Source organism: Emiliania huxleyi (assembly GCF_000372725.1).
Source record: "Emiliania huxleyi CCMP1516 chromosome Unknown EMIHUscaffold_14, whole genome shotgun sequence".
NCBI lineage: Eukaryota > Haptophyta > Isochrysidales > Noelaerhabdaceae > Emiliania > Emiliania huxleyi.
The window spans coordinates 181,841-203,271 of NW_005201192.1; the positions used below are offsets into that span (position 1 = coordinate 181,841).

The window sequence follows — 21,431 nt, forward strand, 5'->3', positions numbered from 1 at the left end:
TACGCACTTTTAGCTTTCTGGGAGAAAAGGGAGAGGGGGTTGTAGCTCTTACTGTGCCGTACGAAAGTGTGGAACAGGTTGGAGCAGCAGCTCCTGAGCAGCTAGCTGAGCACGGCGCCGCAGGCGCCTGTTGAATAGGTCCAGGTGATAGCCCTGGATGGGCAATGCATACGCCTAGTCGAGGAGAGTCTCTGCAGGATGTCAGACGCGGCATCATGTCGGACGCGCATAAGGAGAGGAGTCTCTGCAGGGAGACTGAACGGCTGTCGGGCTGAGGCCCCCCTGCACTTCTAAGCTCATCCCTGCTGCTAGAGAGGGGGGGAGGGGGGGGGTCAAGACGTTGATATACCGATTTCTGCTACCGTACTGGGACCTCGTAGCGCATTGCACCAAACCAGCCCCTTCACACGTGTACACACAGCGACACGCTCCAGACACGACATCCCTGCCCGCCGCTGCGCGCTCCCGGCTGCCGTCTGGCGTGTACATCTAAAACGGCTGTCTTCAGCCGCATGCACCCCCCCCCCCCCCCGCACACACGCAGAAAGCAGGAGTTCGAGCAGGAGTGCAGTGCAAATCTGCGGATACCGCAGTCCTCGTCCGCGCTCAGAGGGCGAGGCACTTGTGCGCGAGGGCTGCCGGCACGTCGGGGCTGGAGCCGAAGAGCATCTCGCGCGACGGGCCCATGCCTTGCTGGTAGACCGCGAGGCAAATGGATCCCTTGGGGCACGAGTTCGCCTCGCCGCAGTCGGGCGCGTCCGAGAGGGCGGGTGGCGACGAGTCCGGGAAGTGGCCTGCCCCGGCGGCGAAGACGGCGTCGTGGAAGCAGACCATCATCCAGCGCGTGTCAAAGGTCTGGCCCAAGTCGGGCGCTTCGGCGGGGATGAGTCCGAACTGGTTGACCGCAGGGAAGTTCGTGTCGGTGCCGGCGATGTAGCAGTGCTCGTCGTAAATCATAAGCTGCTCCGTCGTCCACTGCGAGAAGGCGTAGGTGAAGACGCCGTTGCCGTCGACATCGAACGGGTCGGCGACGTTCATGTAGTTTGCGAGGCACATCTTCTTAAACGTGTGGTCGTCGTTCTTCTCGTTCAGGTCGATGATGCAGATGCGGTTGTTCTGAGCAGCAGACGCGACCGACGACCGATGAGTGGTGGTCGGGCCGGGGTGGGCATGGGGGCGGGGGAGGGGGGAGGCGCGCGGCGAGCGCTCACACCGGCATCCCCTGACTGAGCTTGTTCTTGTCATTGGGAAAGCCCGAGCGCTCGGCCACGGCGATCTTGCTCGATGAGCCGGGGAGCGGGTACGCGTCGGCGATGCAGCACGCCCCGTCTTCGAAGGGGTAGAAGCCGGCAAAGGAGGTGAAGGCGAGCGGATCGGCCATGATGTTGAAAACGCGGATGCCGGGCTCGCCGCGCGCGGCGAGTGTCGAGCCGCCGTTGCGCTCGATGAATCCGATGACGAGGTTGTTGCCCATGGACACGAGCCCCTCGTAACCGCCGCTCGAGCCGTGTCTGACGTACTCAGACGCGTCGGCGGTTGCGTCGTCTGAGATCTTGCACTCGTTGGTGGCGAGGTCGGCGAGGGAGCAGTGCACCTTGTCGCCCTTGGAGGTGAGGTACTTGCCGTTGAATTCGCCGGTGGTCGAGTCGATGTCTGGCGTGCGGACCATCGGGCCCTTCACCTTGCCGGTCGAGGCGTCGATCGGGAAAAGGGCGGGCATCAGCTCGTCGCCGATGATGCCTAAAGGGCACAGAGCGTGTGTGTGTGCGCTGTACTTCCCCTGAAGTGGGTGGGGGGAGGGGAGAGGGGGGGGAAGCGTGTGAGCGCGCCGTAAGTGTGATTGATCATAGCGAAGCCCTCCACGTCAAAGTCGCGGCCGGTGAGGACGCGCGCGGACTTGTAAGACGCGCCGCCGAGCTCAGCCTTGGGGGTCTCCCACGTGCCATCGGGCACCTTGTAGGCCACTTGGATGTCGGCTCCGTTCTCCCACCGGATGTGGCCGTCGGGGTCGTGCAGCAGCATGATGCCTTTGGAGACGGCGGTGTTCCACTTTGGGAAGGTGGCCTCGCCGTGGCGGTAGGCGAAGGGAAAGTTGAGCTCAATCCTGAACGAATGGCGCGGGCGATGAGGGAAGGGGTGGTGATGGCGAGGGGAGGGGTCGGCCGGCACACAGGTTGAGGTGCAAAGGGTAGTCCCACGAGTTTGCTGCATTGCCAAAGCCATTGTCAGTGAGGCACAGGAACTGGTTGGCAGCGACTTGGCCGGTTGCGTCCATGTACCGCTCGATGTCCGAGAAGCCAACCGACGGGACGTAGTCCCACGGGCCTGCCTCCATTCCGCACCAGGCCGAGGCAAAGTCCGTGTCGGAGCACGTCGGGTTAGAGGGCGAGTTGCCGTCAGCCGCCTTCTCGGTGCCGGAGGTGATGCCGTCCAAGACGGTTGGAACGGGGCCGATGGACGTCCCAGTGCCGAAAGACTTGGTCCCTGCGTAGTGCGCCTGGCCAACTAGGTAGTGCTCGAGCGACTGAGGCGGGTGACGACAAGCTGAGTGATGTGCGCGCTCGACGAGTGATGTGACGAGGATGAGCGCACTCGGCGAGCGGTGTGCGCCATCACAAACGATACGTTGGGCGGCACAAAGAGGTGATAGGTGCGTGCTCGAGAGGAGTGATTGTGTTACGTACCAGTCCGTTGCGCGTCAGGAAGTCGCCGCCGCTAGCGAGGGCCAGGGACGTGAGGAGGGCCGCCGGCATGAAGCTGCACAGTCTTGAGCACCGACGGAGTCTGGCGCGACTCCACCGTCGGTGATGGTGACACGGCCAACCTCGGCGCTGTGTGTCAACCCCAGAGCTTGGCAACCTTAGTGGCCGCAGGCCACACGCCCGTAGGGCGTGAACTCGTCGCGCGCGTAAGCGCGCGAAGAAAATTTTCAGAGATAAGTACGTACTTACCCTGGGGAAGGCCTTGTTTTCACGTCCTTAGCGAGTGATGCAATCACGTTCTTGTTTTGCCCAAAACAAGACCGTGCTCGCACGTTCTTATTGGCTGTGGCAAAGACACGCTCCGCCTCCTTCGCCGTCGCCAGCGGCGCTGCACCATGCAGGCGTACTTTCCGCCCGCCGATGCAGCGGCGCCCGCGGCCGCCGGCGCGGGCGAGGCGGCAGACGGCTCTGACCAGCGGACAGCGGCACTACCCGCGGGCGCGCCGGCGCCGCCGCAGGCGGCTGCGTCCGGCCCCGAGGTGGCAATGCCGTCGTACCAGCCGTGGAAGCAGTCCCGGCCGGAGTGGAAAGGCTGCACTGCAGAGCAGTGGGCCGCCTCCCGCTGCAAGACCGACGACTACATCGCACCCACGATGCCCAAGGGTTCTGCGCCCGGCAAGATGTGGTCCTTTGGCGTCTGCCAAAAGGGGGCGGCTGTTGGTACGAAGCAGTGGTCGGCGTGGGAGGGTGGGGTGGGTGCGCCGTGGGTGCGCTGTTTGTGTACATCTTAACAAGTGCTCCGAGCGCTTAACTATAATTCTTTTTTGCCCGAGGGCGCTTCTTTTTCTCAAGACCGTAAAATCACGACCGTACAATCATTTGCCGCGTGTCTTCGAGCGACAGTTTGGCCCAACCATGTCTGGCCCTCGAAGGTCTGCTTGGTTCTTGCGGCATCAGGCGGCCATGATCGAGGACCGCCAGTCGAAGACGCTGCTGACTGACGAGACCGTGCAGCGGCTGCGGGCGCAGCGGCAGCGGCAGTGGCAGAAGGTGGCGGCAGACTTCAACAAGCGCCTGGATGAAGCGAATGAGCGCGCGGACGCATCAATCGCAGCGTGGCTCGCGGCTCACAAGGAGCGCGTCGCGCTCGGCATGACGACCGACGGTGGGACCACGACCGACCACTGCGACACCGAAGGTATGACCGAGGAGGTCGCGGCCGAGAACGCGCCGCTGGTGAACGGCCAGGGATACGTTTGGGCCGAGGGCTACGGCGGCCGCCCCGGCTGGGTTCTCTGCGTAGATTAGGGCCAGGATAGGGCCAGGAGCCGCCGACGTCCGGCGCGAGGACCGGCTATTGCGCACAGAAGCGAGCGGAGCGAGCCGAAGAGAAAATTTGAGGCTTAAGGTCGTACTTGCATGTATGTACGTCCCTGTTTTGACAGTACGTACGTAGTGTCTGAAGTACGTCCGTGATTGAGCTGAGGCGCACGTACGCGAGGGGCGCTGGCGTGTCGTCAGCAAGGTCGTGTGGGCTGGGGGCATTTCCGCCCACGTTCTTGCAATACGTACTTGATTTCACGGTCGTGAAAGCAAGGTTGCCAAGCTCTGGTCAACCCCCCCCAAATGTTTCGAACCTGTGTGCCGAGAGAGAGTTGGGCTCGTTGAATTCTTTTAATTAATGGAGTTTACTCCTAAAATTCTAGTACTGGACCGGGACTGGCGCGCGGCAAGAAACTCGCGGATGGGGGATGGGACACCCCGAAGTGCGAAGACGGTCACAAGACGGAAGAGCCAAGTCTTGCCCCAAGTGCAAAACGCGCGCGTCGCCCATCTCTCAACATGGAGAGATGCCTGCACTACTATTTATTTATAAACGCGCGCGAAGTGCTCCACAAGCTGGAGCTCAAACCCACGAACGATTGTACACAGCGCCAGCCTCCCGCCCAAACTAACAAACAACTGTAACTGTACTGGGTGACTGCGGTGCTCGACATGGATCGTGAGAGGCGAGGCATGCCATGGTGAGCCTCAGCGCACGGCCCTCGAACTGCCGGCGGGCTGCGCCGGGGCTGCGCCGTCCCTGAAGGGCGCTCGGCAGAGCTGTGCGTGCGACGCGGTGGTCACCCAGTAGAGTGTCTCCGGCGTGAGGTCGTTGGCGAGCTCGGCCTCGTACTCGGCGCCGAGGATGCTGACCTTGGCCTTGACCGAGGCGGGCAGCACCTGTTCGTGCCACGAGCCGTGTGAGGAGCAGCGGCCCCGTCCCCGCGCCGGCGTCTGCCTTCCGCAGGCGCCGTCGAGAGGATGCGGTAGAGGCGCGCCATGAAGGAGGGCGCGTTGATCACGACCGCCTTGGAGAAGGAGGACGGGTAGTGCGTGGCGAAGGCGAGCATCACGTCCTGCGCGGGCGCCGGACGCCGCGAGTCTAGCTGTTGGAGTACGCGGCTTGGAGAGGGCAGCGGGCCGGGAGGGGAGAGGGGGGGGGGGGGGGGCCAGGTCAAGGGCCCGGCGGAGGAAAAAAAAAGGCGGGGTGTCCACCGGGTGTCGCCTTTGTGAAGCTCAGCGTGGTAAAGGTGACCATGTGCGTGCCTGCGGGACAGGCGCAGGGCGTGTCGAGGACATGTCGGGGACAGGGAGGCGTCGTGAAGTCGACCAAGCTGCGCGTGCCGAGCCCGGCCAAGTCGAAGAGCTCGTACGTCTGCTGCAGCCGCCCGCTCGTGACGGAGGTGCGGTCGAGCCGGCGCTGCAGCGTGTCGACGAGGGCGAGGTAATAGGGGTAGAGCAGCTTTGTATCCGACGGAGGCGCGCACGCGCCGAGGCGCTCGATCTTGACCGGGCTGCCAGACTTCGAGTAGCCGCAGTGGAAGCCGATTGGCCAGTGCCCCACCGCCTACGACGGCAAGGACGACGGGGATCACGCGTGGCGGCACTCTCGCGTCCGAGCAGCGCCAGGGTGTCGCGTCGCCCACTCTCCGTGAGGCATCTCTGCCGCGCAGAGCCAGCGCGACTCTGCGAGGGCGTCGAGCTCGGGCTTGTCCGGCAGGTTGTCCCGCTTCCACGCGAGCGCGCGCCGGTACACCCGCTCGACCGCGCGCGCGTCGGTGCCGTGCTCCCGCACCACTCGCAGCAGCTGCACGGCCACCACCTTCCCGTCCTCAGGCAGGTTGGGCGGCGGCGGCGACTGACGGAGCGAGTGCTTGACGGCATAGATGACCGCGAGCTCGTCGGGCGTGGCCATGCCGCCGCCGCAGTCATCGGGCGTAGGCGACGGCGCAGACAACGCTCGCGAAGGCGGCGCCGACTTTGCTGGCCGCAGAGAAGCGGTGCCGATCAGACAAGAAGCGGCGCCGAGCGATGCCACGGCCATCACGCCGAGGAGCAGCGGCGACGCACGAGGCTCAGCCACAGTGAGCAGGAGCACGGGTAGCAGGGCGACATTCGCGACGCGCCAACTAGATGCGAGCACAGATGCGAGCACGTTCTCCTTGCGGCGCCGGCCAACCATTATGAACAGCGCAGCGACAACCAGAGCGACTGTGGCAGCCGCGGCGACTGCGATAGGGAAAGCGGGCGGAGGAGGAGGCAGCGGTGGCGCCGGTGACCTGCCGGTGACGCGAGCGAGCGCCGAGAGTATCATTGTCTGCACGGCCTCAAATGTTGCCACGGCGCCTGCAGGCTTTCTTCGATTCTTTTGACCGCGCAAGATAAAGAAGGGTGTCCATAGGGCTCTGCTCGCAAGGCGCCCGCGTCGCAGACGCGGTACCATTGACAAATCTGCAATATACCCCCACACGAGCAAATAGCAAAATCCGAATACCGTGCACGAATCCGGCGATGTCGGACCCAAGCCTTCAGCTGGTGCCAAGACATTCGTAAAATTGAAGCCAAGAATCCGCCAAATCGTGCTTTTCGCGCTACCTGAGGGGAAAGCCGCTGATCGAGCCCAGCGTGCCCGCGGCCGCCTCCCGCGCAGCACCGCCGCTGCGGAATCGGATCGATCCCATGGAGGAGGAGGGCGCAGTCGGCCAGCGCAGCAGGCGGAGTCCCTCCCCGCGCCGGAGCCCCCCTGCAGTCGAGGGAGTCCTCGTTGGCGATGAAGGTGGAGACATCGAATCGCGGCCGACACACGTCACGTGGGAGGAATGGGCGATGAGCGGGAACGATGCGCGCTACGGCGCCGACTCCGCCGTGCTCGTAGCCGCAGAAAGCCGCGCTCCAGGAGCACGCCAAGATGCAATGGCTCGCTTGCTTCGATTCAGCTCTCTCGGCAGCAGAAGTGGGGCTGGAGCGGGTGGGGGTGGATGCCGATTGAGGGGGAGCGTCTCCAGTTGCGCCCTGTGGCAGCTGCGCCCTGTGGCAGCTAGTCGAGGGACTTGGTAGTTGTGACCCCCCTGAGTGAGGACAGGAGAGAGAGCGTTTTGTGGTGTTTGTTGGTGTACGCAATAACGGGACAGGGTGGTTGTTCTCTCTATCTCCTCTTCTAGCTCTTAGCATGAGCTGCGCCCGGTGTCCGACCCCTTTTGCGCAGCAACACCTTAAACTTTTAGGCCCTCCAAATTCGGGTCGGAGCGTAGCGGAGTGGGCCCCGAGTTTGAAAAGGGCGACGGACGCTTGCGTCCTAGCCTCCAACAACGCCTCCCCGGCGCAGAGGGGCCCCCGGAGGGATGCGCAACCGCTCCACGCCACGCCGCTTGCGGCGGTCCTCTTCACAGCTCCGCTGGGCACGCGTTATTTCTTTTTGTAAAGTCGGCGGCCTCCCGGCGGCCTCCCGGCGCACGAAGGCTCTGCCTGGGGCACACATATCAAGATGTCGCCGGCCGTCGCTCACTCCTACACGCGGTACCGCGGCTGGGTGGTGATGGGCTCGGACCTGCTCAATGGCACGATGTCGATTGGCCGTGCGCAGGAGCTATGCGACGCGATCCCCGACTGCATGTCCATCACGACTGCGCTCGGCACTGGGATGGTCACCTCTCGAAAGTACCCGATGCTGCTCAAGGCGTCCGCCACGTGGTTCGAGGACCCGGCGCACCTGACGCTGGTCAAGCAGCGCACGCCGTGCCACGGCGTCACCTACCGCCGCATGAATGGCGGCACGCGCCTCGCCTATGAGCCAGCCTCATCGGCGACCGGACCGTACTGCTGCGAGGGAGCCTGCCCGGCCGAGGCGGCGTACCATGCACGCGAGGAGGCGTGTGACCTGCCCGCCGCCTCCCCGCTCGGCGTGCCTCGCTGCCTCAACCTGCGCGGCGTGCCGCTCCGCAACCTCGCCCTCTCTTCGGAGGGCTCGAGTGCGGCGATGTCGTCAGCCTGGCCGCACGCGGAGAACGCGGGCGTGCAGGCGGCCGCCTCCCGCCCTCCCGCCCCTCCCCTCCCTCCCTCCCCTCCCCCAACCTCCTCGCGCTGTGCGCAGGCTGCCATTGACGGCCGGGTGGCGGGGTCCTACGTGCACACGGAGTGCTCCGGCAGCCTCGCGGCAGCCTCGGCCGGCGGCTGGGGTGAGGAGCGGCTCTTCACAGGTCAAGCTGTGAACAGGCGGGCCGCAGTGGTTTAACCTCACCTTTGCGCAGCCGATCGCCGTCCACCAGGCGTCGCACGGGCCTCGCCTCGCCTCGCCTCGCCTCGCCTCGCCTCGCCTCGCCTCGCCTCGCCTCGCCTCCCTCGCCTCGCCTCGCCTCCACGACCGCACCACACGACCCGAGGAGACGGGCGGGAGAGCGTCGCCCGGCCTCTCGCCAGGTGGCGCTGCACAACCGACCCCTCTCCTCGAACGACCTCCTCTACCGCCTCGTCGGCGCCCGCCTCTCCCTCCATGCCTCCGCCTCCTTCGCCGCCGCCAAGGCGGACGGCTCCGCCGCCAACCTCCCGGCGGTGCCCGCGACGGCGGCGGCGCGCTCCTGGAGCGAGGTGGGCCGGCGCTGGGACGGCGCGCCTGCTGACACTCGGAGGCGGCGTGCTTAGGTGCGCGCCACGTATGAGACCGCCCGGCGGACCCCGCTGCGGTCGCTGCTCGTCGGTTCGGCGCGCGAGCGGTACGTCTGGACGCTGCAGCCTCCGGCAGAGCACGTGTCGTACCTGACGGCGAGGGGGAGCCGAGAGTGGGCGAGATGTGGGCGGAGAGGAGGCCGTCGAGGTGGGGCCGACGGAGCACGCTTGACTCTGAGAGATCGCAGAGAGGGGGGAGGGGGGTTGGCGAGAGAGAGCGGCCGGGTGCGTCGGAGAGTTTGGGTGGTTCGGGCGCACAGGTGCGGACGCCGGACGGCGGGCTGCCTGCCGGACATGTCTCGGACATGTCATGGACGTGTCCTCTTGGACCTTACCTTAGGTGCGGACGCCGGACGGCGGGCTGCCTGCCGGCTCCGCTTGCCTGCACTTTGCCGAGCTCGAGGTGTTCGGCGCCACGCAGGCCGAGACGGACGCGGGAGAGGTGAGCTTTGGGCGGCGACAGCCCGACCCGCCGCCGCCCACGCCGCCCACGCCAGAGGCGATAGCGCGTGGCGGGGCGGGCGGCGGCGGCACGGGGGGCAGGGCAGCGCACAGCACCCTCCGGGAGGACGTCTTGCGCGCTAGGCTGAAAGCGCGGGCGGGGGGCGGAGATTCGGGTGCGGCGGGCGCGGCGGGCGCCGGAGGCGGAGGCGGAGGCGGCGTGGGAAGCAGCCAAGGAGGCGGTGGCGGAGGCGGTGGCGGAGGCGGTGGCGGTGGCGGAGGCGGTGGCGGTGGCGGTGGTGGTGGTGGTGCAGGCCAGGCCGGGTCTCTGCGGCAGATCATGCAGCTCGGCCTCGGCACCCGCGCGTTTGTCGTCACTGGCGCGGAGGGTGCGGCGGGGGCGGGGGCGGAGGAGGGGGTGCGGGGCGCGGGGGGAGGCGGGGGGGACGGGGGAGGTGGAGGAGGAGGCGGAGGCGGAGGCGGAGGGGAGGCAGTGCGTGCCGCTGGGCGTCTCATCGCCGAAGAGGCCCGCGCGCAAGGCTTCACAGCGGAGGAGTCCGCCGCGCTTGCCGCGGGTGTGGCGGAGGCGATGGGCGAGGCGGCCGAGCCTTCCGTCGGGGGTGGCGAGCCGCCTCTGACACCGGCAGCCTCGGCGAGGGCCTCGGCTGAGCTCCTCCGACTCCGGGATAGGCACCTCCTCGGTCGCGGGAGCCCTCGCCGAGGCGCTGCTGCTGCTGGCGATCCAGGGGCTCTGGGTCAAGTGGCATTGGGTGGACGTCTGGCTGTGACGCCTCGCCACCCCACACCCCACTCACCATCCCGGCGGCACGGCGTGGTGTGGGATTGCGTGTTAGTCTTGGCGAGGCCGCCTCGCCTCGCGTGTGTGGCTTGTGCGGCGTCGCGCCGCCTTCCATGTCTGGCTGTGTGGTCGGACGCCCCACCAGAAGACGTGTGTGTCACCCGTGAGCGGGGGCGGGGCGGCCTGTGTGTGTGAATCGTCACGGTATCTGATATTTGCTTTCATCATTAGAATACACAAAGACATATCTGGCACACGTACAGTACGGCGCGCCGCGCCATCACAATAGCAATACACAAAAGTGTTGTCCCAAGAGGAAGTGACGCGCGCGCGGGGGCCACCGCTCCTGCACCGCTCTCGCTCACACGGCTATCTCCATCGCCTCCGCCTCATCCATCTCCACTGCGAATCGCTCCGGCTGGTCGGCGGGCTGGTCGGGCAGCTGTTGGCCGGTGGCCTGCAGCGGGTGCGACGTGATGGCGGCGGTGGCGGTCGCGGCGGAGGCGACGTACGCGTTCGACCGCCGCAACTGCTCAAAGTCGAGCGAGACCGTCTCCGCCTGTGCGCAAGTGATGGCGCGGGGCGCGTCGGGGCCTCCCCAGGTCTCTCGCGGCCGAGGGGAGGGGACGCTGCGCGCCGTGGTGGCTGGCTGCGCCATCTTTCGCAGGAACTGCCTCGCGCGGTGCATCGCGAGGTCGGAGGAGAGGTTGAGCGAGCCTGATCACGGCCAGAGGTGTGAAGAGGCGCGGCCCACGCAGGCGAGGCCGGAGGAGCGGGTCGAGCGAGCCGTCGGTGATGAACTGGCGGATCCAGCCCGGCAGCTTGTCGCGCTTGTCGGCGCGGTTGTACCGCTTGTCCGCAAAGACGACGATGCCGTAGTCCGTCTTTCCGCGGATGACGCGGCCGGCGCACTGCGCCGCCTGCCGGATGGCGTCGAAGGTGAGGAAGTCCGCCTCGTCGATGGCGCACGTGTCTCGCAAGAACTCGAGCCGCGCGCGCAGCACCCGGCCGAGCGTGTACTGGAAGGGCACGCCGAGCAGCAGGACGGCGCGCCCGTAGTGGCGGTCAAAGTCGACGCCCTCCGCAACCTTGCCGCGCGCGATCGAGAGGAAGACGGCGCCGCGGCCGCAGTCGCACGCGCGCTTGAAGTTCTCGAGCGCCATGGTGGTCTCGAGCACGTCGGTCGTCTCGATGAAGACGAGCTTGTGCTCGAGCACCTGCGGGGAGATGTGGGGAGATATGGGGAGGTATGGGGAGATGAAGACGAGCTTGTGCTCGAGCACCTGCGGGGAGATGTGGGGAGATATGGGGAGATACGGGAGATATGGGGAGGTATGGGGAGATGAAGACGAGCTTGTGCTCGAGCACCTGCGGGGAGGGCTCCGAGGCGCCTCGGAGAAGGGTCTCGCGAGACGAGGCGGAGGCGGGAGCGCGCGCACCCGCTTGAGGATGCCGAGCGCGTGCCACTCGCGCACGACCTGCTGCATGTACGAGTACGAGGTGAAGAAGGCGACCACGCCGTCGGGCACGGTGGCGGCGATGTCGAGGAGCAGCTTGCCGTAGTTGCGCACGGTGGTGGGCTCGGAGCGCAGGTCAAACTTGGACGAGAGCGGCGCCTGGTCGGCGCCGCGCGTCACGACGAGCGGGAGGATGATGTCGCGCGAGAAGGACATGGCGAAGGAGTGGACGGCGCGCGGCTCGAAGCCGAGAATCTTGGGGTACATGTCGATGGGCGACAGGGTGCCTGTTGTTACCAACGAGTCATTGGTTAGTAATGAAAGCGCCCCGCTTAGCTTCTTGGGGCGAGAGGGTGCCCGAGGTGATGACGACGGACTGGAAGCGCTCGAAGACCGGCTTCATCGCGATCGAGGCGTCGTTGCAGCAGAACTGGAAGAGCGGGTCGGGGAGGGCGGGCGAGCGCTCGTCGTACGGCTCGATGATGATGCAGAAGCCCTGCCTGTACGTGGCGAGCAGCGTGGCGAAGTCGCCGACGAGCAGCAGCGGGTTGAAGTCGGAGACGTCCGTCACCTGCAGAGAGAGTGCTCACTCGACGTCCGCCGAGGTGCGAAGACCACCACAGAGTGCCCGCGGCGTCCGCCGCCTGCAGCGTGCGCAGCAGCGAGCGCAGCCGCTCGGCGACGAACTTGAGCGGCTTTGGCTCGATGTCCTACTCGCGCGGAGCAGCCGGGCGGTGCGCCGAGGGGCAGGCGGCGGCGTGGCCGGGAGCGCGAGGCGCGAGCTCTCCTCCTCGTGCAGCAGCTGCGAGAGGAAGTGTCTGGGAAGTGTCTAGCAAGTGTCTAGCAAGTGTCTAGGAAGCCCTCCTCCTCGTGCAGCAGCTGCGAGAGGAAGGCGAGCGGCGTCTCCTGCACGACCTCCTCCGTCTGCAGCCGCTTCTTGAGGTGCGCCACCAGCCGCTTCAGGAAGAGCACGAACGAGTCCGCGCGGCGCAAGTTGCCCGGCACGGCCTGCAGGAGGATGTCCTGAGGCGGCGGGCTCGGCTCGGCTCGGCTCGGCTCGTCTGGCGACGTGGCCGGCGGCAGAGCACTGCGGCCATCTCTCGGCCATCTCTCGGCCATCTCTCGGCCATCTCTCGGCCAGGCCTCGGCCATCTCTCGGCCATCTCTCGGCCAGGCCTCGGCCAGGCCTCACCTGCGGCAGCAGCGGGTTCGCAGCGAGCTCGTCGCTTGCGTTGAGTGCGCCGCTGTTTGCGAGGCCGTGCACGAGGCGCTGGTACCTGTGCGGTGGTGCACCGCCTCTCGGGGAGCGCACGCCTCCCGTCATCTCTCGGCGGGGGCGGCGGTATATAAACGTGTATATGGCGCACTCGTCGTTGAGTCGCGCGGCGTCAGACTCTTTGAGCCTCGAGATCTCGCGCTGCACGCGGGAGAGGTTGGCGGAGGCGGCCTAGACACCCCCGAGACACTTGCGAGACACTTGCAAGACACTTGCTCGGCGCGCGGGAGGGGCAGGCGGCGAGGGTGGGCACTGTCTAGGAAGGGTGTGGGAAGTGTCTCGGAAGTGTCTGGGGAGGCCTCGAGTGTGGGCATCCGAAAGTTGATCGACATGACCTCGATGCAGATGTTGTCGATGTTGTGCGCCTAGAGGGCGGTCGTGTCTAGGAGATGTCGAGGAAGTGTCTAGAAAGTGTCTAGGAAGCGTCAAGGGAGGGTGTGTCTGCGGTGTGTCTGGGGTGTGTCTGCCGCCTCGTCGAAGACGACGACGCACTCGCGCTGCATCGAGCGCGAGACGAGCTGAGAGATCTTCGGGTCGAGGAGGTACCTGTTGTTACGGCCGCCGGGGGTGAGGTGCGCCTCCGCACCGGCCCTCTGCCGGCCTCGAGGCTGGCGCACTGGTAGTTGTACACCACCACGTTTGCGAACGAGATCACGTGCCTCGCGAGGAAGTACGGGCACCAGCCCTTGCCACGCCCGAGCTCCTTGAGCTCCTGACCGCAGTGCACACCACGGCGTGAAGAGGGCCCGGCCCATCCCGTCCCCCTGCCGTACCCCCCAACCCCCCTGCCCGCACCTCGAGCGTGTACACCGCCGCTGGGAGAGCCGCGTCGCTGCCCTGTGCCTCCAGCGCCTCGTAGTACGAGCACAGCTCGCCTCCGCGCCCGCCGCCCAAGTCCTCGATGTCGCCTCCTCCCCCTCCGCCGGCTGATGACGGCCCCGCGCCGTCCCCACTCCCGCTCCCGCACCCTCCGCCGCCGCCGCTGCCGCCTCCGCCGCCGCCGCTGCCGCCTCCGCCGCTGCCGCCTCCGCGCGCGCGCTCCCTCACCCACGAAGCAGTGAGCTGGCGGCAGTGCTGGTCGACGAGATGCCGCTCCGTCTGCTGCGAGACGCGCTCGTGCACGCACCTGCTCCGCGGAGGAGCAGTCAAGGCAGGGGCGGGCTCCGACTGGGCGTGGGCTGAGGGCTGGGCCGAGGGCCGAGGGCTGAGGGCTGAGGGCTTTGGGAGGCACGCGCAGGTTGCGGCGCGAGGTGAGACCGACGGCGAAGAGCTTGTCCTTGCGGTCTTGGCCGAAGAGCTCGTCGCGGTGCGCCTCGAGCACCTTGAGCTCCTCGAGCACCTTCTCCATCTCTGGGATCGTGCGCGTGCAGTAGAGCAGTTTGCCCATCGCGGGGTGCGCCCGCTGGTACGACGTGATGAGCGAGAGGAGCGTGATGGTCTTGCCGGTCCCGGTAGGCATCTCGAGCATCTGAGGCGCACGCGACGGCCAGGCGTCGGCGCGAGGCGACGGCGACATGGCGCGAGCGGTGCGGCGCGGGCGTGGCGATGGCAGCGATGGCGCCACCGAGTGGCCTCGCGCGTCGAGCGAGCGCTTGAGCTCGACCATGTAGGCGTACTGCTCAGGATAGATGCGCGGGTACGGGAACTGCACCTCCAGCTCCTCCACCTGAAAGCGCATCTCCTCTGCCGAGCACGAGCGAGAGGAGCGGATGGCGCTGCAGGAGGACCAGAGGGGCGAAGCGCGAGAGCTCTAAAAGAATTCTTCAGGGCGCCTCTCTCACAGCACACTGGCGCGAGAAGCGGCGAGAGACTGCGAAGAGAGATAGGAAGAGGCAGACTCCCTAGGGTGGGCGACGGCTAGCGCACCACACACCCCTCCTCAAAATCCCTGTGTGGTGGCGGCGTGCCGTCCTCCCATCCCTCCCTTGGGTTGTCTGTTTTCTTTCTTTCTTTACACTGGCACGACAAGGGTGCGGACTGGCGCGGACTGGCACACACACCGGCTCACCACCGGAGCCGTAAAAGAATTTTATCGCGGAATGCACGTGCGGACACTTAAAATCCCTGGGTGGTGGCGGCGTGCCGTCCTCCCATCTATCCCTTGGGTTGTCTGTTTCCTTTCTTTCTTTCTTTCTTTCTTAGGTGCGGACCCTGTCCTCCTCCCATTGCCACACGAACGCACACACACACATTGTATATAAAATATTTTTTAGAGAGATGTTTGTCACACTGTCAGTTGTAGAGCCAGACTCCTGCCTGCCTGGAGCCTGGGCTGAGGCGTGACGAGAGTGGGACGGAGACTGCGATGATACGTGTAGGTTGTAGGGAGAGGCAGACACCCATCCATGGGAGACGGCCGCACCCCACTCCTTTCCTTGAATCCCTTCCTTGATGTCTGGTGGCCCGTTCCCACACTTCGTGTGCCTTTGCTTTACTCGCACGTCCCGCAAGCGCGAGCGGATGTTCCCCGCCGGGAGGAGACTGATCACGACCCGCCGCCTGCTCGTGGGTGCGTCTGCGCTCATCACGATGCGTTGCTCCCGCGAGCCTTCGGGCTGCGACACGCTGCCAGCCGACCTTCCGAGCTGCCCGTTCCAGCCCGTGACGCCTCCTCCTCCGGCGGCGGCGACGTCAACTTCTTCTATCCGTCCAGTGACGGTGGTGTATCTTGCGCAGAGCCTCGACGGCTACATTGCCCGACTAGATGGTGGACTCGATTGGTTTCCGTACCCAAATGACGACTCGGATGAAGATCTTGGGTGGGCCGAATTTTTCGCGGGCATTAATGCCGTGTTGACAGATGAGCCCACAGGTGCAGATTCCTCGCCCGAACCGCCCAGCCAGGTTCTCGACAACATGGGGCGCGAAGGAATCACGCGTGTCTATCTGGACGGCTGGACGTGGATTCACTCACTGCTGCGGGACGACCTTGTGGACGAGATGATCATCACGACGGTGCCAGTGTTGATCGGAGACGGCGTCCGCCTCTTTCCGCCTGGAGCCATAACGGGCTCAGACAAGGCGTGGATCGTCGACGGCGAGCCACGCGTGTACCCGGGGGGGCTCGTGAAGGTAACGTATCGGAGGGATCGGACTCGGGAATTCTATGGCCGTCTGCGCGAAGCACTGGCGGCGCTGGGCGGCTAACTTGGAATTGGATAGATAGATATCTGGTGGACGCGCTCGCTATAGCGCGCCCGCCGAGGGTCGCGTGGAGCGTATTGTATCTCACCTTTCGTTCGGGACACTCAAACCGTAAATGTATCACGCATCCGGGACGCCCCCCGGCGGGGTGTGCGCGTCGTCGCCCCGCCCCAGCGCGCAGCGGCGTGACGCAGGGGCTTTGAAGGGGCCAGGGGCTCTCCGCGCAGGCCGCAGGGTCGCACGCGAAAAGTGAAAAGGCGAACACGCGTCACGCGACACACCATACTCACAGGGGGCGACCCAGCAGGGTTTCACTGACAGAACCCCCCAACGTTGGCCCAACCTCGAGACCCCAACACGCAACAGCGTTTTATTCATTTACACGCGGCGCACACCTCAGCGGGGAGCCTCCTGATCCTCCGCCGCGCTCCTTTTTCTAGTTGAGCCTCTCTTGATTGTGCACACACACAGAGGCGTCCCAGCTAAACTCACACTGACGCCGTTTGTGGCTCTGAACGGGCAGAGGGCCCCCGCGCACGAGAGCCGTCACGAGGTCTGGAGGGCCGGTTCACACTGCCCAGCCACCCTGTCTATGCCTCATCCTTGGGCTGTCTATGCCTCATCCTTGGGCGGCGTGCTGATCACCAGGGTGGCTGAGTTGATGTACGAGAGCGCCGGGAACGACTTTTTCAGGTACGAGTTGCCCTCCGACTGAATCCGGCCCTGATCTGGGCTTTCTCCGTGGCCCGCGTAGATGGCGTCCACCGTCTCCATCCCCGCGATCACCTTGCCGAAGGGCGAAAACCCCATGCCGTCGAGGTTTTTGTTGTCGACAAAGTTGATGAAGACCTGTTCACGGGGCAAGGGCGGGTCCGTCAACCCGTCTCGACCCGTGAGCAGGAGCGGGCAACGCCATTCGTGGGTTCCTGTGTCGTTCGAGAGTCCTTGCCCGAAGTGGCAAACGTGATGGTGCCGCGCTCATTGGACTTGGCCACGGGGTCGTCAGTGATCTTCTTTTCGCGCCTGTGCGGGTGCAGAAATTCGTCTTGGACGCGTCATCACACCACCCGGAGGGCTCCCGCTCCGCTCTCGAGCGCCATTCCGCGGCCGCGCTCGGCTTCCCCGGTATGCCCCACTGCACCATGAAGCCAGAGACCACGCGAAAGAAGCGCGCAGCCTTCCAGATCCCGGCGTCAATGATCTCGCGGAAGCGCGCCGCGCCGAGCGGCGCCCAGTCGGGATATACCTCAACCGTGAACTTGGCCTTCTCACCCTGAGAGAGTATCAGGTGGACTGAGTTCACCGGCAGGGATGTTTTGTGAGCGCGGTTCCGGGAGCGTCACCTTCTTGAGCGTAATCTCAAACTCGACCTATTTGCATGGTGCGAAATCGCTCAGCTATCAGGCCCGCTTACATCAGGAATATAGCCGGAGTCTCCTGGTAAGGTTCGGCGGCAGCGGCCGCGCCGAGGAGGCACGCCAGTAGTGCCGCGGCTTTCGTCACCATCTTGGGACGTGTACGTGGGGTGGGGACGCTCACCACGCAGATGCCAGAGACGCGCCGATCGCGGCTGCCTCGCTTGCACACGTGTCCACAGACCTCGGGACCACTCGGAGATCGGCAGGGCGCGAATTCGCATTTCGGTTCTTCCTCAGAGACAGAAGGCCCACTCGGCATGCGAGGCAACGCCAACATGTGGCATAAAAGTGCACTTCCTGCCACAGAGAGTCACTCGGTGCAGCCGCGCAGCGGGCTCGTGGCATCACCCGATCCGTGTGGAGTGCACGAGGTGCTCGGCGACGGGTGCAGCCCTGATGCGAGCCGTGCTGGCATGCTCACGCTGTGCGCCAAAGGCTCGCCACCGCCAGGGTCACAAACCTGGTCCGCAACGCGATTGTGGCCCTGGTGTGGTGGCTTCCTCGATGGCTTGTGACCACGGCGAGCGAACATTTAGCGACCGGCTGCGCAGCCCGACGCCGACTTGGCTCACGGGACCCACAAAGCAGCTATCGCGCAGCGCCCGTCGCTACACGTAGACAGTGAACACTGGATACGTCCAACGGCGTCCAACTTGGTAAAATTCGGTCCAGCTGATTAACCCTGGTAGGTGGACAAAAATATGTGTTTTTCGGCCTCCCCTCCCTAACATTAGCCGGCCAAAATGTACTCTGACCGGTTAATATTAGGGAGGGGGGGGCGGTCGGGTGTCAGACCTAGCGCTAGGCGTGCGAGGCTGACGTATTTTGGACAATCCACCTACCAGGGTTAATAACCCTACCCCGAACCCTAACCCTAACCCTAACCCTAACCCTAGGCTTGAGCAGGAAAGGAATTTTATTACCCTCTCCCTGCACGACACTGGGCACGGGACTGGCGCGCACTGGCATTTCACAGGTACACAGGAAAGAGAAATGGCGGATTAAGTTCTCTTACAATGGACAATCTGCAACTATGCAGTGAGGTTGGCCGCTTTGTGTATCGAGAAGGCCGCCCGCAGGAAGCCAATTCTTCACTTGGGCCCTCGGCGAGGGCCCAAGTGAAGAATTGGCTTTCTTTTGGCGGGCAAGCAGTGAGGAGTTGGCCTGGGCCCGAGCCCCTTGCCCGTAGGCGACAAGACATGCGCAGAGGGAGGGCCCAACTTGAGAATCGTGCTTTTGGGGTGAGGTTGACGGTTGTTTGGGTGAGGTTGTTCCCATCGAGGCTACCTCCTCCGTGGGCTCGCATCTTCGCGAAGGCTGAGACTGTATCGCCGCCTCTCACGACAGAGTAGGGTTGTGCTTCTCCACCAACCTCACTCGGAACAACCTCACCCAAGCACAACCCAACCTAACACGAAACAACCTCACAAAAAGCACGATTCTCAAGTTGGGCCCTCTCTTTCTCTCTTGCCCTCAGAGGGCGGTGAAGCGCGGTGAGGGGCCGAAGTCAAAAGACGAGAGAACGAGGCGGAGAGTAAACTCCGCAGAGCCCGAAGACTCGCAGCGATCCCCAGAGGTGGGGAAGTGAGCGGAGGCCTGCTGAGCCGAGTGGAGGCGGTGGCCTGCCAAGTGGTCAGAGAGGGAAGGGGCACACCCATCGAGGGAAAGAAAAAGAAAACTGCGAAGATGGAAGAAGAACAAAAAGTGAAAAATTCGTATATTGCTTAGGGCTTAGGGGACCCCTAGGGTTCTGAGGGCCGGATTTTTTTAAGACCTTTTAAGAGATTGGCGGCTACAGAGCCGCCTCGGTGCGTTTAAGAGATTGGGCCCATGCTGCCGCTCCCATTTAAGAGACCATTTAAGAGAATCGCACACCGCGCCCAACCTGAGCCATTTGAGCCATTTAGAGCGTTTAAGCGCGGGGAGGCTGGCGGGCGGGCGGGCGAGCGAGCGGGCGGGCGGGCGGCAGAGAGCGAAGCGCTCTCGGGGCCGAGCGAAGAGCTTTCGCCGCCCGTCGGCAAGTTTTGAGTATAGACCATTCATGGTGTGATCGCGTTTAAGGGCGCGGGCCGAGGCTGCCGAGTCGTTTGACCGTTTAAGACCGTTTAAGGAATCGGCGGCCCAGCAGCTCTTAAAACCGGCCTAGGCCGGTTTTAAGCCGTTTAAGCCGCAGGCGCCCCAGGGCCCACCCTTTTAAGCCTAGGGGTCCCCTAAGGCTTAGGGCTTAGGGTTAGGCGGCTCCGCCTCCGGTGGTTTGCCTGTGATAGCGGTGCTAGCACGCGCCAGTCCGCACCTGTGTCGAGCCTGTCTAAAAGAAAGAAAACAGACAACCCAAGGGAGGGATGGGAGGACGGCACGGGACGCCGCCACCACACAGGGATTTGAAGGAGAGCGAGAGGAGTGTGGTGCTAGCCGTCGCCCACCCTAACCCTTGGTCGTCTGCCTCTTTCTATCTCCCTTCGCAGTCCCTCGCCGATTCTCGCTGCAACCTTCATGCTGCCACCTCGCGGTCGTCCCACTCTCGTCGTTCTCCTCCTGGTCCCATGGTCCAAATTCTTATCGATCAACACTTTCGATAGACCGAAAGTAAGATCGTTCGGTGCAGAAACGCCGGCCATGCCCATGTAACGCACTTGTGCTCGCTTTTTTTGATTTTTTGGTTTAGAAGTGTCTCCAAGTCTTCTGGACCCATCGATGGCCGTCGCCTCGACGCCGCTCGTCGCGGCACCATCGTGCCCGGCCTGGGCGAAGCGTCGTCGCGGGTTCCCGCCGCAGTTCGACGGCAAGCCGTGCGAGCCTGCCGAGGAGGAGGACATGTGGCTGTGCAGAGCCGACGGCCGCGCGCGCAGCACCGCCGACCTGAAGCGCCTGGCGACCGCCGCTCGGGTGCGAGCGAAACGAGCAGGAGATGCAGCCGCCGCGAACACGCGCGATCGGCAGGCGCGCGACCAGCGCCGCCGGCAGCGTGAGCAGCACGACCGGCGTGCAGCGCCGGCGGTCGCCAAGACCGTGCGCCCACAACGCGGCCAGTGCGGCTGCCCGGCGCACGCGGTGTGCGGCATGTGCGTCGACCAGGGCAAGCTCGCCGCGGCCGAGCAGGCGGCCATCGACCTGGAGACGCGCTTCCACGCCTCGACGAACGTCGTCATGGACCTGGAGCGGCCCGAGGACGAGACGGCGGCGCTGCTGCAGCGCTGCGTGCACGTCTCCGACGAGACGAAGCGGCGGCTGCTGGGCGAGTGGATGGTGAAATTTAGAAAAGGAGGTGCGGTGTTGATCGCCGCGGGAGCCCTCTTATTTTGCTCTCCCAGGGCGCACAAAACGCTAGCGCCCCGGGTCGCAAAGCATGCCGCGGACGGACCTGTTTGCAAAGACCGAGCGGCCGGCAATCGCCCTCGACAGCGGCAGCAGCAGCATCAAGATTGGCTTCTGCGGCGAGGAGACGCCGCGTGCAGTCGTGCCGACGACGGGGTTGGAGGAGGCGAATGGTGCCGTGCCGCTCAAGGCTGGCGTGGTTCAGGACTGGGAGGCGATGGAGGTGTACTGGGACCACGCCTTCACCCACGCTCTCGGCGTCGACACCGAGGTGCGCCACGCCATCCACGCCACCGAGCGATCCTCTCACACCCATCGCCGCCGTGCCTCGCCTCTCTCCACCACCTCCCTGACTCAACCCGTCGCCGCCCCGCCACCGCCCCAAGGCGTGCCACGTCATCACCACCGCGCACCTCTTCGAGACGAAGCTCAACAAAGAACGCATGGCCCAGTCGCTCTTTGAGTCTTTTGCGGTGCCGCCGCCGCCCCGCCGCCCTCTCCACCCTCCACCCTCTCCTCCACACTCATGCACCTCCCCTCCCCCACCGACTGCCTCCCGCCACTGCCTCTGCCTCCCGTCTCTCGGCCGTCTCTACCTCTGCAGGCATCCGCCCAACACCAACGCTGTCCTCCTCCTACACGCAACACACACACACACACACACACACACACACACACACACACACACACACACATCCCTGCCTCCCCGCGCCACCCGCCCTCCCCTCCCCTCCCCCCTGCCGCCCGCAGGTGGCAGGCGTCTTCCTCTCGGCACCGCCCGTCTTCGAGCTCTACGCCGCCGGCAAAGAGAGCGGCGTCGTGCTCGGCTGTGGCGCAGAGTGCACCTATGCGGTCCCCTCCCGCGCCACTGTTCTCTCGCCCTCCCCCCCCGCC

The 21,431-nt window shown here is 65.1% G+C and overlaps 6 protein-coding genes across 6 annotated transcripts in view; 2 read left to right on the top strand and 4 right to left on the bottom strand.

Annotated features, from left to right (window-relative positions):
• Nucleotides 1–332: 332 nt before the first annotated feature.
• EMIHUDRAFT_449181 (hypothetical protein) lies at nt 333–2,770 on the bottom strand. Its single transcript, XM_005787722.1, has 5 exons — nt 2,685–2,770; nt 2,172–2,524; nt 1,776–2,104; nt 1,214–1,740; nt 333–1,116 (listed from the first exon to the last, which is right to left on the bottom strand). Exons 1-5 carry the CDS (start codon nt 2,751–2,753, stop codon nt 607–609), a joined length of 1,788 nt encoding a protein of 595 aa, XP_005787779.1. The 5' UTR covers nt 2,754–2,770; the 3' UTR covers nt 333–606.
• A 1,782-nt stretch (nt 2,771–4,552) lies between these two features.
• Nucleotides 4,553–6,706, bottom strand: EMIHUDRAFT_449182 (hypothetical protein; the record flags this gene model as incomplete). Its single annotated transcript, XM_005787723.1, has 7 exons — nt 4,553–4,925; nt 4,997–5,101; nt 5,251–5,291; nt 5,370–5,592; nt 5,782–6,254; nt 6,466–6,551; nt 6,621–6,706. The coding sequence occupies 7 exons, from the start codon at nt 6,704–6,706 to the stop codon at nt 4,734–4,736; spliced, it is 1,206 nt and encodes a 401-aa protein (XP_005787780.1). The 3' UTR covers nt 4,553–4,733.
• A 3,582-nt stretch (nt 6,707–10,288) lies between these two features.
• EMIHUDRAFT_63180 (hypothetical protein) lies at nt 10,289–14,338 on the bottom strand (the record flags this gene model as incomplete). The annotated part of the gene is made up of 13 exons (XM_005787724.1): nt 10,289–10,644; nt 10,682–11,144; nt 11,367–11,720; nt 11,755–11,969; nt 12,072–12,174; nt 12,297–12,407; nt 12,577–12,698; nt 12,914–13,025; nt 13,143–13,206; nt 13,278–13,372; nt 13,456–13,535; nt 13,783–14,128; nt 14,225–14,338. 13 exons carry the CDS (start codon nt 14,336–14,338, stop codon nt 10,289–10,291), a joined length of 2,535 nt encoding a protein of 844 aa, XP_005787781.1.
• A 713-nt stretch (nt 14,339–15,051) lies between these two features.
• On the top strand, nt 15,052–15,807 carry EMIHUDRAFT_201388 (hypothetical protein; the record flags this gene model as incomplete). The annotated part of the gene is made up of 1 exon (XM_005787725.1): nt 15,052–15,807. One exon carries the CDS (start codon nt 15,052–15,054, stop codon nt 15,805–15,807), a length of 756 nt encoding a protein of 251 aa, XP_005787782.1.
• A 394-nt stretch (nt 15,808–16,201) lies between these two features.
• Nucleotides 16,202–17,371, bottom strand: EMIHUDRAFT_433781 (hypothetical protein). The gene is made up of 5 exons (XM_005787726.1): nt 17,242–17,371; nt 17,148–17,174; nt 16,902–17,077; nt 16,731–16,827; nt 16,202–16,653 (listed from the first exon to the last, which is right to left on the bottom strand). The coding sequence occupies exons 1-5, from the start codon at nt 17,308–17,310 to the stop codon at nt 16,417–16,419; spliced, it is 606 nt and encodes a 201-aa protein (XP_005787783.1). The 5' UTR covers nt 17,311–17,371; the 3' UTR covers nt 16,202–16,416.
• Nucleotides 17,372–19,916: 2,545 nt separating this feature from the next.
• Nucleotides 19,917–21,431, top strand: part of EMIHUDRAFT_449185 (hypothetical protein) — a gene marked incomplete at its 5' end in the record, with an annotated part of 3,145 nt that continues 1,630 nt past the window's right edge. Inside the window, 4 exons of the mRNA XM_005787727.1 lie at nt 19,917–20,468; nt 20,551–20,808; nt 20,924–21,010; nt 21,288–21,389. Of these exons, the coding sequence (XP_005787784.1) occupies nt 19,917–20,468; nt 20,551–20,808; nt 20,924–21,010; nt 21,288–21,389 (999 nt within the window). The remainder of the gene's footprint in view (nt 20,469–20,550; nt 20,809–20,923; nt 21,011–21,287; nt 21,390–21,431) is intronic.